Source organism: Liolophura sinensis, chromosome 7 (assembly GCF_032854445.1).
Source record: "Liolophura sinensis isolate JHLJ2023 chromosome 7, CUHK_Ljap_v2, whole genome shotgun sequence".
Taxonomy (NCBI): Eukaryota; Metazoa; Mollusca; class Polyplacophora; order Chitonida; family Chitonidae; genus Liolophura; species Liolophura sinensis.
Genome location: NC_088301.1, coordinates 60,067,331 through 60,083,245, shown reverse-complemented (window position 1 = coordinate 60,083,245; position 15,915 = coordinate 60,067,331). Strand labels below are relative to the sequence as shown.

General features: G+C 39.0%; 1 protein-coding gene across 2 annotated transcripts in view; it reads left to right on the top strand.

Annotated features, from left to right (window-relative positions):
* The first annotated feature begins 5,865 nt into the window (after window positions 1–5,865).
* Window positions 5,866–15,915, top strand: part of LOC135470278 (uncharacterized) — a 66,822-nt gene continuing 56,772 nt past the window's right edge. For both annotated transcript variants that reach the window (XM_064749121.1, XM_064749120.1), the window contains exon 1: window positions 5,866–6,630. In XM_064749121.1, the coding sequence (XP_064605191.1) occupies window positions 6,615–6,630 (16 nt within the window). In that variant the 5' untranslated portion in view covers window positions 5,866–6,614. The remainder of the gene's footprint in view (window positions 6,631–15,915) is intronic.

Here is a 15,915-nt window from a genome sequence, read left to right as displayed (position 1 = left end):
GCATGGGGAGCTTGACGTTGCCACGATGGCGCAAGGAGTTAATGAACGATTTAGTTGGACTGCCCGGAATAAGACCCTGACCTGGGCAGTGACCATCTGGGCAGATGGCGACCAGCATGTGATTTATTGGTCTCGTCTAGACGATAATCGGTGTTCGGCTAGATAGAAAGGAAGAGTTTTAAAAGTGGCATTATGTATACCATTAGCCATATCGCGATTCTCGCGGATAAGCCGTCAGAATAGGCTACGGTATCACTCACTCGCTCTGTGTATTTATACCCATACCTGCGCCCTACGTTTGGTAGGAGTGAGAGGGGGTTCTGTGCCGGTACAATAAAATTAAAACCGGCCAGTTCATATACACACATCGGGCCTACATATATCACAAATCAATTTAATAAATTATAATAATCTACCTACATTCACTTAATTTTCAATGTATGTGGGCATGAATGATCTTATTGTGCCCGTGAGGAATGCTTTCAGTTGGATCTTGGAGAAACCTTTCTGGTTGAATTAAAGATATTTGAACCCAACTTTGCATCACGTTTCATTGGAGTAAAGCCTAAAATGAAAAGACATCCTATGCAAAACAGAAAAAAGCTTTGTTTCAGGTTCGATGGACTACACTCAAACCAGTAGAAACATTTTTCCTTCTTCGGAGAAAAGGAGTTGCGGGACAAAAACAGGAAAAACAATGTCACTGTGACCTACCAAGAGCAATGGACAATACTAACTTTGATGTGCATATGGACCAGTAATACAGTTATATGGCATGAGATATTGACTTCAAGCCAAGACATGTTTTGTATATAGCTTTCTGGATCTTTTAAATTAGCTTGTTTCTTTGGAGGAACGTTGGTATGTATACCACAACAGCCTCTTATATATATATATATATATATATATATATATATATATATATATATATATATATATATATATATATATATATATATATCGTGTATGTACAGCAGCCTATACTACTATATGAATGCAGTTTGACTCGTATATCTATATTTACTTGCAAAATGAGCTGCAGACTAAAGCATCTATAGTTAAGGTATATTACTCAAAAACACTTCATCCAGGCCCCAGGTACGCCATGGGGAATGTTTAACTAGATAGTACCTGACAAGACACTCTGCTTCTGACGGCCAACCGTTGAAATGTTTTTACCCGCAGCTTCACAGCAAGTGAAGCTTCAAAGGCCCTTAAAACACAACACTTCCCTGTGGCGCATCCACGAAACCGTTTACAAACTACCATCTATACATGTTCTGTTAACGTGGGATTTGTGGTGGTGGTGGAGGTGGAGGTGGAGGTTGAGGGGAGCGAGTGGTGGTCGGGGTGGGGTGTGGTGGGGTGGGGGTCGTATGGATGAGACGAAAGCCTATCTTTGAATTGCTATAAGCACTACGTGTTCAATCCCAGCATGAGATGCAAATTTGGAGCTTCTCGTGGATCTTGTAGTACGATATTCAGGGATAGGGGTGCTGTTGCATGTGTAGAGATTTTCCTTTGGTTTTATATGAAGTTCTCTTGAAGACTTGCTTTTCACTAACAAGGAAGCAGTTATTTTTATTATATATATTTTATTTTTTTGGCTGAAGAAAATGTCAATTTTATGATATAGGCTTACCGGCCAAGACCGTCAAAAAACGGTTTTTTGTGCCAACATTCGTGGGCAGTTCTGACTTACTGACATAATGGATTACCCTTTTTTTCTATAGATGCCGCACACCCATGGAATAATTGAACTAGCACTAAATGTTTCACGCCCATGGCAGACATCTGAAATACCACTATATATATGCTGTATATCCATTATGATCCTTATGATTAAACAACTATATGTGTATATATGTAAATACAGGAAATATCTACACATCATCACCTTCTATCACCATTTTGGCACCCGCCTGCCCACCACATAAGCTAGCAACGACTTTCGAGCATTCGGTCTTACTCGACGTCTGTCAAGTTGTTTTCTTATTATTTTTTTATCATGAGCGAGAGAATTGGCTCCTCCCAGACAACCTGCTGCATGATGTTTATCTTCACAAATCATGTATACCGGTATGCAAGTATGGGAGCGTTATACGAAAGCCGAGGGATTTCTTAAAGCGCGTCATGAAGCCTTTCAAAGACGTCACCCAACCGTGCAAACGCGTGATGTTTCTCCTTGTCGAAACAGTGGGAAGCTTTGTCAATTAATTTTCAACAATTTCTTAATATATGTATGGGTTCAAAATAGTTCCAGAGAAGAAAATATTATGCGAGGTATGTGGCAGTCTAGCGTTATACATCGGCGTGTAAAGGTTACAACACATAAAGGGCAATTTTCGCGCCTTTCACCGCCTATATATGGCGGGTGTATATTCTGAATCAATAGAGTGCAGAATTAAAGACATCTATATGCGTATAAGAAATATATAGATAACAGCATACATTTCTTTTAATTCAACCCACATATTGTGCATATATAAGAAACTGTTGACTAGATTTTCCCCAAAACTTCATTAATTGATGTCCTTAATTGAAGTCTAAATTATTCTGTCAGAAGGTTAGATTGCTTGCTCGTTGCGATGATCACGCCCTTAACTGTACGGCCCAAACAAGGAAGTGGTGCGTTAGAGTGCAGCTGCATGAAGTCAGGAAGTGTGCCATGTATACCTGTCCACTGGCCTCGAGTTACTCAGGGCACTTCGTCAGGAAGTATGCCATGTATACCTGTCCATTGGCCGCGAGTTACTCAGGGCACTTTGTCAGGAAATGTGCCATGTATGCCTGTCGACTGACCGCGAGTTACTCAGGGCACTTCGTCAGGAAATGTGCCATGTATATCTGTCCACTGGCCGTTACTCAGTGCACTTCGGTTTCCTCCGTCTATAAACCTGATGAAAATAAATTATAATAGTGAAAATTCTTGAGTACAGCGTTAGTAATATCTGTGTGCGATTTATACCGAGAACTCGGTGTTAAAGTTTTACACACAGCTAGGGTTTAAATCCCCACATACCCTTATCAACACATGGATAACGATTTTGTCTACACAGTATTTATCACAGGAAACTATTCTTGCGCATATACCAAGCTGAGCTAACAAAAATCATGCAAGCCATGTCCACTGCAAACAGCGCAGATATAATGGCGTTATGATTCATTGACGCGCCATGGGATGTAGCATTACGAGGTCGACATTGTCAGGCTTATTCAGTTACTGCGCAAGATACAAACTAGTTAAACCACCAATATATACCATGTGTGGGTGTGGCCTGTAGCTCTGACAAGTTTGTATCAACATTTTAATTCGCCCAATCAGTCAATGGCAATCGAGAATCACGGATGATGTAGCGATTTTCTGATGTGGAGAAATGACAGAATAAAAAAAAACAAATGAGACTTTCGAACGTCTTGCTCCTATCAAGGAATGGAGTATAACAGCTCGTCAAGCTTTATGCAGTGACAGATCAAAAAGGGTAAGGTGGCTGGTTAGCGCGCTAGCGCAGCGTAATGACCCAGGAGCCTCTCACCAATGCGGTCGCTGTGAGTTCAAGTCCAGCTCATGCTGGATTCCTCTCTGGCCGTACATGGCAAGGTCTGCCAGCAATCTGCGGATGATCGTGGGTTTTCCCCGGACTCTATCCGGTTTCCTCCCACCTGTTCAGTATAGGTAACGTATTCAGTATTATGGGGAGTATATTACTATTGCTGGGATTGTAAGTAGATATAAAAGGGATACTGTTTTGAGTTTTTTTTGTGTGTGAGATTTGTCTTGAAACGCTTATGGAGTGCGATAAAACTTTTCTTTTCCCAACTTCTATTAATCCCTTTTCAGAATAAGGCAGACATTAATTCAATAAGTTTAATTGCGAATAGTTGGGTTGATGACAATCGTACACACCCGTATAGCCAGTGAATAAGGGATATTTTCCGTGTGTGACTGGTGTGATTGGAACTAAAATGAGGATATAACTGGGTATAGGTTGGTCCAGATATAACAACCAGAATATCTTAGAAAGGAATACTGATATAATTTCATCCATAGTACAAGAAATGTGAGGATGCAGTGCATTAAAGATATCCAACAGAAATTTGACTGTAACATTCTTGATTACCAAGAAACAAACTAATATTCCAAAAATTTTACCCATATTCAGTTAAATATTTCGTACAATTTAATTTCAAGAAATTCCATTACTAATGTTGCGTATATTGGGGCTATTTTGGTTCTCGTGGCAGTACCTAAAATTTGCACGTAGTATTCATCATTGAAGCAAAATGAATTATTGTTCAAAATAAATTTAATACTATCACTAATGAATTCACTTAAAACGTTGGTGGAGTGAGCTAGAGGCTTTAGTACGCCAAAATTGTACGGCTCTTAGCCCTAAGCCGTGTGGAATACAATATTATGTACGTGAAATGTAGCCATTGTATCATCTCCCTCTACTTCATGAGGTAATGATAAAAGAGTTGTCCTAAAGTAAACTTTTAATGTAATCTAGAAATAATCTAAATAAGATATCCGTAAGATGCCTTAATCTTATGTGTGTGTAATAATCTGATAGAGTAATGTATTCCGATTTTTGACTTTCAATAGCATTCCTGAATTGCGCTAATTTATGAATTTTTGGCATGCCATAAAAATCGCTGGTTTTGGATTCGTTAAATAATCCCTTTTTACGTGAGGAGGTGTTCGTATATACGAACTAACTTACGAGGTTTCGTTAAAATGCTATTATCAGGATTACTTGAAATATGTCTGTATGTCTGCTTATAATTGAGCATTTTTAGAATTTTGTTTTTATAGTAACTCCGACCGTAATAGCTACAGCTTGTCTGCTTCTTTGATGATGGTATATGGGTTGCTATAAATAGATTGTAATTGCAATCTTTTGAGAGTAGAAAACATTAGATTTCGCCTTTCACGATGATGCTAGAGGTAGGTTGTTTAACCTGTCAGTAAATAGTTCCCACTGATCATCGTTGCTAAATCTAATGTAGGCCTACTATCACTTTGGGGGCTTATTTTATTGCTATCTGGGTTAAAGTTTTCTACTAAATTTTCAGGTGTCTTTACAAAAGTCATCCGAGTTAGACATAGGGGTAGGTGTAAAATCAAGGGCTAAGTTTAAAATCTTAATTTGTTCAGTTGAACAGTTGACATTACCGTGGGTACTGATGATTTTGATATCTATTCCCTTAGCTGGTGCAGCGATTACCTAAAAAATAAAAATGTTATGAATAATATTTTCTTATTGTTCAGTTTTATTGTTAACATTGTCTAACCGTCTCGTATATATATGTATTTACAGGTGAACTCGTACGCATAAATCCAGGTAAAAGTCAAAATAACTTTGTTTTAGGCAGAACTTCCAGTTCTGGTCACAGCCAGAAGGAAAGCAGTCACGGTACTAAATGTATAAATTTACAATCTCTTCACGTCAACGATGCACATATTTATAATATCAGAATTCAAAGAGTACCTAAACGTTTAGGACTTAATTGATGAAGGGAGCGGTCAAAGACAGCATCAAATGCTGCTGTACTCTTGAGAAACAACGTTTTGCAACTTTTGAATAAAGTTAGTACAAATCGTAAAGATACTTGTCATTTTGACCATTTAGGCGGTCCTGGAAACATACCCACACCAGCTTGTACAAAACGGATGCCCGCAGTAGTTTGATGAGTATAACCTGCCAAGTAGACATCACCAATTCGGTGACAGGACATAATTATTGGGGTGGGGAAACTTCATGATTGCAAGTATTTTCCCATAGTTATTGCGATTTTTATCTGTAAACAGGTACATTATACTTTGCCTTACTAAATTCCACAAAGTAATGTTGATACATTACCGAATGACAGTCGTCTTTTGGGAGTTTATGATGTAGTTTGCAGGTACCCACGTGTTAGGTGACAGGCAGTCAACCCTCAGGGATGCGTGGACATGCGAAGAGTGCACCTCCGAATGTTAGGGCCGCGTTCTACCTCCGCCTTGAAACCGTCATTCTGCAGATTTCCAAGATATCAGAGCGAACGTGGCCCAAGGCGGAGACGTACGGTATAGGGCTACATTGGTATCGTAATTCAGCCAGCGCCGTGCGCCTCTCCTCCGCAGCCTTATCGTGCCGTGAACAGCCCTATCGGATCTTTCTATTGCCGGCTACCGACATCATGTTCATTTCGGCCCACTGACTGATCTTGGTGATCATCAATTTTAGACGCGGGCACATGTGTTTTCTGGAGGCAGACACATACAAACGAGGACGTATCTGTGGGTACTACGCCGGGAATAGGCGAGTGTCACTGAAACAGATAGCCCACAAAACTTAATGTTTCGTGCCCACTGGAAGAAAGCTCTCCTGGGTGGATAGCGGAGTCGAGTATTACTTTTCCAGATGGCCGACGCGTGACCATTCTCCGTGGATTTGTGTTCAGGCAATATACTCTTTTTTGGATCTAGTGAAATACATCGCACAGGAATTCACCAGGCTTTGTGACATGAATTACAGTGGAAATTAGTTTGGTTACACTCCTGGGCGAACCCTTGTCTTTGAAAACTGTTTTCTCAGTGAAGGTGGTCGCTGAAAAGAGGAAATTCGAGCATGGCAGAAAGCGCAGGTAAGTTTTACTGTTCTCTTAAAAGTTTGTTTAAATTAAAGGTGAAAGCATGCTTATGTAGACTAGAAGTAAGTCTTTAACTGAATTCAGTTTTTAAGTCTTTAACTGAAGTCTTTTTACTATCGCAATCTAGACTTCAGATTTAATACATACTATTTCTAGTTCGTCCTAGAATTCCTAGTATATGTTATAAGGATATGTTCCTTTGTTTATTTCCTGTCAAGGGATTTCATCCATATTCATATAAAGTCCTGTACAATTTAACAATGACTAGCATACTGCTATTTCATGTTCATACTTCATACATTGGATACAATGCACGATGTTGCATTCCTGTTGATACATACGCGCACATAATATTTGTCTTCTGACAAGCCTTTCATCTATTTCATGAAAGCTGTCTGGCTGCCCAAAATAAATATGGGAGATTAAAGGCTGATGATAAAATGATCTGGAGGGAATCCAGTAAGGCTGTGCTGTACTACACAACCCAAGGCACCTAGTTCTGAGTTCAGAAACTATGCTACACAAGTTGTATCCAATCGATAGCCTTTGATGTTTTGCTTCCACACCCTGTTTCCTGAACAGTTGTCGGTAAATTCACTTATTCCGCTGTGCATGGTTTATCTTCTTTGCTCACCCAGCTACAAAGTCATTTTCTATTCTGACATTTTCTTTTTTTGGTGTTTTTGTCAACATTTTCATAAATAGCTAGTTAACAGTAACGGTGACATACAATATTATAGTGGCAATTTGGCATCCACCAGTCAGTATTTTTTCTGCTGTTACTTTATTGAATTACAGCAGAGATAAGTTGTCAGCTGACTACAATAATTGAGTCCAAATGTCTGTCATGAACTAAAGATATAATTCACTTTTATTCATCATGGCCTGACACAAATCAGAATGCTTGACACTTTTGGATAACGTCTGAAGATGGCTAATTGATAAAACCACAACATAGCCAGTTTCTGAGAAGTTTTATAAGCATGGTCAAGTAAGCCTGTATGTTGCAGTGGTCATTGAAATCTTCAAGTCAAAGTTAACCCCAAGCAATGCTTGTGTTGTAATTACACAAACATTGTTCTTCTGACACAGACACGATCTTATACTCTTGTGTGATTTTATTTAAGACTACATGTATACTGGTTTCACTCTAAATTTGTTCACACTCAGTTTATTTCTCCCTCTCAACTCTGATCTGGTTTATGGAAAGGCCCCAGATGAATACCAGTTCTCAGTTTACAGCTCAGCAGGGTGGCCCCTTTAGCTCACTTCTTCAGTAGTTTGGATTGTCAGGTTTGTTTCCGCTCAGTCCACAGAATCTCCTCTCCCATTTCCAACACATCTTGGTCTGGATTACATAGACAAGCATCTGACAGGTGTTCCATGCCAAAGCACAAGACAAATCAAAACACTGAATTGACTACAGAAGAAACACTCATCATTTGAAACACAGGCAACCTCATTCAGAAGCTTCATGTTCAGGAATGTGAACGCTCTGTATACCCATGTGTCACTACTTTTTTTCTTTAAATCTTTTTATGAGCTGGGAAATGAATCATTTAAACATGCCCATATACATGTCTATTCCTGAACATGTTTTCTGGTGTATATCACAGATATTGGGTTGCACTACCGGAAATGGTGTTTATATGGGTTGGTGGATTTAAAGACGGTGATATTTGCTCGTAACTGGCATGAATCTGGAAGAAATATGGAAATGTGGTTGTTGTTATTATCCTAAATCTCCTGAAGCGGACATGATTTCTGTTACGGATGGAACAGTGTGAACAATGAGATAAAATTAGTCCACCAATAGAGTTCAGGATCGCCACACAGTCCCAGAAGTGTTGACAGAGTCTCTGTGATTGCAGGTAACAGATACTTCCAGCACAAGATAAAGGTCACACCTAATACCTAATGTGAGACAGTTTGATACCAGACAATGTCAGTCCAAGAAGAAACATGAGTTACCTTCACATACAATCTACAACATCAAACTAGTTTTGATAAATGGTATTAATACTACTGATAAATGTGTGTAAACGCTCACCCAGGAGACTCCATGCCATGTTTCCAGGAATTGAAGAGAAAATTTGGGGAGAATGTTGAGGTAAATATATTTAGAGTATTTAAGGTTCTAGGCTTCCTGTTGTCAGTTGAATGCTGTTTATTTGTATTCACATGTATAAACTATTATTATGTGGCCAGGTAGCTATTAGCTGGGTCTTTGTTTATGCGAGTGCAGACATAAAAACCATTATATGATGTGGGCCTAGGGAGGAAATGCTCAGCCAGGAGCTGAGAGCCCAGATGTTAGCCTTCCTACCATAGGTTAGACTGTCCATGTGGTCTGTGGAGCATGCATGTAGAGAAACTAACTTCCACAATAATAGCAGGCATGTTTGCTGGACAATACACACTAGGTAGATATCATTACTGTATAAATATACCTACACAGTCAAGATACTGTGCAGTTGGTTAGCGCGCTAGCGCAGCGTAATGACCCATTAGTCTCTCAACAATGCGGTCGCTGTGAGTTCAAATCTAGCTCATGCTGGATTCCTCTCCGGCCGTACGTGGGAAGGTCTGCCAGCAACCTGTGGATGGTCGTGGGATTCCCCTGGGCTCTACCCATTTTCCACCGACCATTATGCTGGCCGCCGTCGTATAAGTGAAATATTCTTGAGTACAGCATAAAACATCAATCAAATAAATAAATAAATCAAGATACTGTTCATGAGCATGATTTAGTTCCTAAAGATAAACAGATTTCTAGGACACAAAAGTTAATATATTATTGAGAAAATATCATTACTATGAGTTAACTAGAAATAGCCAGTGGCTATGCTAAAGAATGAACAGTTTTAAACACATCAGTGATTCACTGAATTAATACTTTGCTAATCACCCTTTCATGTATGGTGAAATGTAATATGTAAATCAGTATTGGGACTAGTTCAGACAACTGCTAGAAGTTTAGAAATTAGTTTTTTCTGTTGTGGCATCCATTTCATTGGACTGACCTGCAGCTGGAGGTCTTCATCCGCTGGTCTATTGGAAGTAGATGTGCCTAAATATCTGGGGAAATAATGTGGTCTTTATCTGCCCTGCTTGGCCTAAGAGCAATGAAACCGTAGCTGCATATTGTAGTTGAACATGTGTTTGAGCAGCTGATAAGTGACCTGTCCCCTGGTGTTAAGATAAGAGGCCCAAGGGGCCAGGCTATCATCCTTGGGGTGATTTGCTCACACATGCCCCTGGCACAGATCAGTGAACTCAAGGGGCTGCAGTACTTTCTGGAGGGTTTGCAAAGTACATGTAACCAGCAGGCGCACGATCTTTGTGAGGAGATGTGGGCTGTAAGGAAGTTCAGGTGGAGGGCTAGCAGTTTGGGCAGAGAATGGGGGAAATCAGCCCTATATTATTAAAGTGTTTTGTCTAATACAATCTGTCAGGTGCCTTTTATGTTGATATCTAGTGGACAATAAAAATACATGTGTATAAGTTAATTGTTCAAATTTAGGAATAAATAAAGTTGAGAAACTGATCTGTGTATGTAACAAAACTATTAATGTGTTATTATACACAAGGGTAGGGGGCTATACTGGAATCACCCTGTCTGTCTGTACACACGATTTTGTCCATGTATCGCCTCTCAAAATACTGCACCAATAATAATAGTGCTTTTCCATGTACAAGTATTCAGATTTTGTCCTTGCATTGCCTCCCAAACTACTGCACCGATTCCGATGAAACTTACCATACATATTGCCTATTATCTGAACTTGTGCATGCTGAAGTTTAATTATTTTCATAATTACCCCTATTTAGGACTTAACAGTCCTAGTGCTTTGTCATGTACAATTCAGATTCAGATTTTGTCCTCACATTGCCTCCCAAACTACGATACATAATTCCATGATACTTAACATACATCTTCACTATAATCCAAAATTATGCTTGCTTAATTCTAATTACTATCAGGTAATTATTTTCATAATTTTCATTTCTTCATACTTTCATAATTACTGAACATGGAGGAACATTATTTTCATATTTTCCCTCATTCATGTACTTAGTGGAATATTGGATTTTCATGTACACTGTATTCTCTTATGACTGATACATATTTCTCCTTTTAAACTGGGTGTACCAGTGGCTCATGAAACAATCTATATGAAGCTAAACAAAGCAGCATCATGTCCTGTCATTCCTTTTAAGGTGTTCTTAGTTTTCTGTCTTCTGTTTGTACTGTATTGTTTTGGCCAACTGCCAACAGAGGAAGGATTATGGGATTAAGCGTTGATACCTTTTCGTGTGTGTTGTTACTCTCATAGTGAGAGTGGGTTGTGAGCAAGCATTTCCTATAGACAGTCATGGTGACTGCCTTAACCCAGGTCATGAACAAGCAGGAACATTCCTAGATACATTCCTTAAAGGTTACTGTGTGGATGCCATTGGTTACATAGTAACAAAGTGTTGCTGAGCCAGATACTAATCAGTACAGACAACAGAGACATTCATTTGCCAGTTGTTGTCGACAACCACAGCTTCCAGATATGCATGTGCAAGATCCACACTCCTGCCAACTTTCTTAATTACCATATATTTATAAAAATACAGCATCATGAGCAAAGAGTATACATGTGGCTCTCTATCTCTGTAGCCCTTTCAACTGCTCGCAAAAGTCTAGACCAGCTGAAATACACAATGTAATGGCACAGTCAGAATGGCTAAGTGTTATCCAACTACTTAATATGCCCTTGTGTCCAGTAGAATCATGTTCCACATTTCTGCTTGCACTATTCTGGAGAAGCAGCAATGTGTCTTTTAGCGCCAAATAGTCTGCATACCACAGACGATGTTTCTGTCTGAGAAATTTCATAGCTGGTTTGCATTGTGTCAGGTTGGTATGTTTTGTGTGCTACTTGCAAAGTGAAGTTGATGAGTTGTCTCCACTGCAGCATAGTCATAGAGTACTGTAGGTTCTGGACCAAAGTTGACTTTGAATGTAGCAGTGAAGAAATATTTATCTCTCCTTTAAACTCAATGCTTAAGATCGTTTTTTTTAGCTAGATAGAAGGTTATAAAAACATGTTGTTTTTTCCTCACCATTGACTTTCATCTGTAACTGAATTTATTATCTGGGCAATACTCAGCAGCAACCTACTGTGGATCTGATGTCATGGATATGCAAGCTATTGGCTGAGAAACAATGCCGGCAAGATGTTGTTCTGATGAATTACTATGTTGGATGACTTCTGATATTGCATTATAGCTTTATAGCAGTGAAAGACTAAAGCTATAAAGTTTTCAACTGTTTAAACCCCCTTTTCTAAGGTACACCATCACTGGTGGTTTCAGCAAGTTTGCCATGTTTTGTATAACTTTGGCCTGACTCTGTTTGTTTCCAGAGGTTGGGCTGTTATACAATATCACAAAGGGACACACAGAACACAGATGGTTGTTTTTGGTTTCATAAGATTTATAATAAGTTTGTGTTTTGGATGAAATGTACGGTAAATGAGGTGATTCTGACCCAGGCACAGTGCAGAAATGTGTATATTGTTATTCTGCAGATTTATAAGCTGTGCAAAAGTGTGGTGATTCTGCTTTATAAGCTGTGCAAAAGTGTAGTGATTCTGATTTATAAGCTGTGCAAAAGTGTGGTGATTCTGATTTATAAGCTGTACAGAAGTGTAGTGATTCTGATTTATCTGCTCTACAGAAGTGTGGTGATTCTGATTTATAAGCTGTACAAAAGTGTAGTGATTCTGATTTATAAGCTGTGCAGAAGTGTGGTGATTCTGATCCATAAGCTATACATAAGTGTAGTGATTCTGATTTATCTGCTGTACAGAAGTGTAGTGATTCTGATTTATAAGCTGTACAAAAGTGTGGTGATTCTGACTTATAAGCTGTACGGAAGTTCAGTGACTCTTACTTATAAGCTGTACAGAAGTGTGGTAATTCTGATTTATAAGCTGTACAGAAGTGTGTTGATTCTGATTTATAAGCTGTACAGAAGTGTGGTGATTCTGATTATAAGCTGTACAGAAGTGTAGTGATTCTGATTTATAAGCTGTACAGAACTGCAGTGACTCTTACTTATAAGCTGTACAGAAGTGTGGTAATTCTGATTTATAAGCTGTACAGAAGTGTGTTGATTCTGATTTATAAGCTGTACAGAAGTGTGGTGATTCTGATTTATAAGCTGTACAGAAGTGTAGTGATTCTGATTTATAAGCTGTACAGAACTGCATGTATATTGATTCTGATTTGCAAGCTCTACATAAGTGTGCATGGTTCTTCTGACTTATAAGCTGTACGGAAGTTCAGTGACTCTTACTTATAAGCTGTACAGAAGTGTGGTAATTCTGATTTATAAGTTTTACAGAAGTGTGGTGACTCTGATTTATAAGCTGTACAGAAGTGTGGTGATTCTTACTTATAAGCTTTACAGAAGTGTGGTAATTCTGATTTATAAGCTGTACAGAAGTGTGGTGACTCTGATTTATAAGCTGTACAGAAGTGTGGTGAATCTGATTTATAAGCTGTACAGAACTGCATGTATATTGATTCTGATTTGCAAGCTCTACATAAGTGTGCATGGTTCTTCTGACTTATAAGCTGTACAGAAGTTCAGTGACTCTTGGGGCTATTCTGATTTATAAGCTGTACAAAAGTGTAGTGATTCTGACTTATAAGCTGTACAGAAGTGGGGCTATTCTGATTTATAATCTGTACAGAGGTGTGGTTATCCTGATTTATAAGTTGTACAGAAGTGTGGTGATTCTGATTTATAAGCTGTGCAGAAGTGGGGCTATTCTGATTTATAGTCTGTACAGAGGTGTGGTGATTCTGACTTATAAGCTGTACAGAAGTGTGGTGATCCTGATTTATAAGCTGTGCAGAAGTGGGGCTATTCTGATTTATAAGCTGTACAGATGTGGAGCTATTCTGATCTATAAGCTATACAGAAGTGGGGCTATTCTGATTTATAAGCTGTACAAAAGTGTGGTGATTCTGACTTATAAGCTGTACAGAAGTGGGGCTATTCTGATTTATAAGCTGTACAGAAGTGTGGTTATCCTGATTTATAAGTTGTACAGAAGTGCGGTTATCCTGATTTATAAGCTGTGCAGAAGTGGGGCTATTCTGATTTATAAGCTATACAGCTGTGGGGCTAATCTGATTTATAAGCTATACAGATGTGGAGCTATTCTGATTTATAAGCTGTACAGAAGCATGGCTATTCTGATTTATAAACTGTACAGAAGAATGGTTATTCTGATTCATAAGCTGTACAGAGGTGCCGTGATTCAAATTTATAAGCTGTACAGAAGCGGGGCTATTCTGATTTATAAGCTGTACAGATGTGGAGCTATTCTGATTTATAAGCTGTACAGATGTGGAGCTATTCTGATTTATAAGCTGTACAGATGTGGAGCTATTCTGATTTATAAGCTGTACAGATGTGGAGCTATTCTGATTTATAAGCTATACAGAAGCATGGCTGTTCTGACTTATAAGCTGTACAAAAGCAGGGCTATTCTGATTCATAAGCTGAATCACCACAATTAGTACCTGTGGCATGCTGTTAGGAGCTGTACAGTACTGGTGTTTCTGATTGAGGACTTGTGGTACCCCTTACAAACATGAGGTGTATATGGGGTGTACGTCTCATGTACACCATAGTGTGAGGTATAGAAGAGGTGTACACTCCACCTATATTATTTGAGTGAGTGAGTGAGTGAGTGCTTGGGGTTTAATGTCGTTCTCAACAATTTTGCAGTCATTTGACGACGAAGGATTGATCCTGGGTCTACCGATCCCGAACCGGATGCTCTACCATCTGTGCTATCCGGGCCGGTTATATTATCTGAGGTGTGCTGTACCTCAAGCACACCCCAACCATATGCCTATACCTCAGATGTACCTCAGCAATTTCGAGAAGAATCAACTTTTAGAAGATGTACCCCGGGTACACCTTAGAAACTTTGAAAGTTATTAAAATGAATGATGTACCTTAGGTACACCTTCGAAACTTTGAGAGTTTTTTTAGAGATTTTTAAATACGAGATAACGTACCTCAAGTACACCTCAGTAACTTTGAAAAAAATTATCACTTAGAGGATGTACCTCAGATACACATAAGAAGCTTTGAGAGTTTTTAATTATAATTTAGCAGTTATGTACCTCGGGTACACCTCAACCACTGTTTTAAAGTTTTAAAACAAGAGATCAGATTTAGACATTTTACTTCAGACAAAATGGTGAGTACAAAATTACAAATGTTTTTGGTGCAAAAGAAAAATGTTTATTAAATAAATATATGCCTTGTCTCACCCTTTAATGACTTGCCATTCAGTGTGCAAGTATTGACCATTTACATGTTGACAATGTGCATATTTATTCCAGGTTGTTGGTGAAAAACTCAATTATGCAATGAGATGATGTTTCTTGGGACATAATTTGTAACATGTTTTGGGTACATGAACAGCTCTAACGGGCAAAGATTAGGAGTAGCACTAAATTTTGATCAAGCAGCTAAAAAATCCCATCTAAATGTATATCTGATTCACTGTTGTTATAAACTCTGGTGATAGGGCCTGGAGAGTTCATTCGTCCTTAGTTTGATCAATCTTTGGTATGCCGGTAAAGCGAAAGAAAAGCAGATACAGCCACGTGATGGATTCCAGTGAATGTCACTTTGTTACACGCTATCCCATTGGCTGTGTCTTTCCTGTGGACCAATGAGTGAGCTCGTAACAAACTGTGAACTGTGTACAACAACATAATGGCTGTTTGACAGCTACAGTAATGCTAGCGGTTTCTGACCAGTTACAGAGGACTATTAAAACTGAAAACAATTCAAAACTAATCGTGATGCTTGGCTGTGTTAATCAAGGATTAACTACTGGGGCTGGAGTTAGTGTCAAGTGAAGATCGCTCCCCATGCCTTCTGTGACTTATTTCTCCTTTGAGGATGAACAGACCAAACAATTCAAATAGGGTGACTGAAAACGGGTGTGAGAAAGGGGTCATACTTTCTGGCGGCAAGTCTGCCATCAGTGTGACATGCGGGGCTTGTCGCAATTTGCAACACACTACACAATCTGGGACAATGGACTTCATTATATTTTGACCTTTCTGTATCCACTTTGTGTCCTTTCAGGACCAACATACCACATTTGCAGATGTGTTTCTCTCGTAATCAGTCTTGAGATGTCATGAGACGCTGGTAGTAGGACGGAAGGAATCTGCTCATACGGAAGA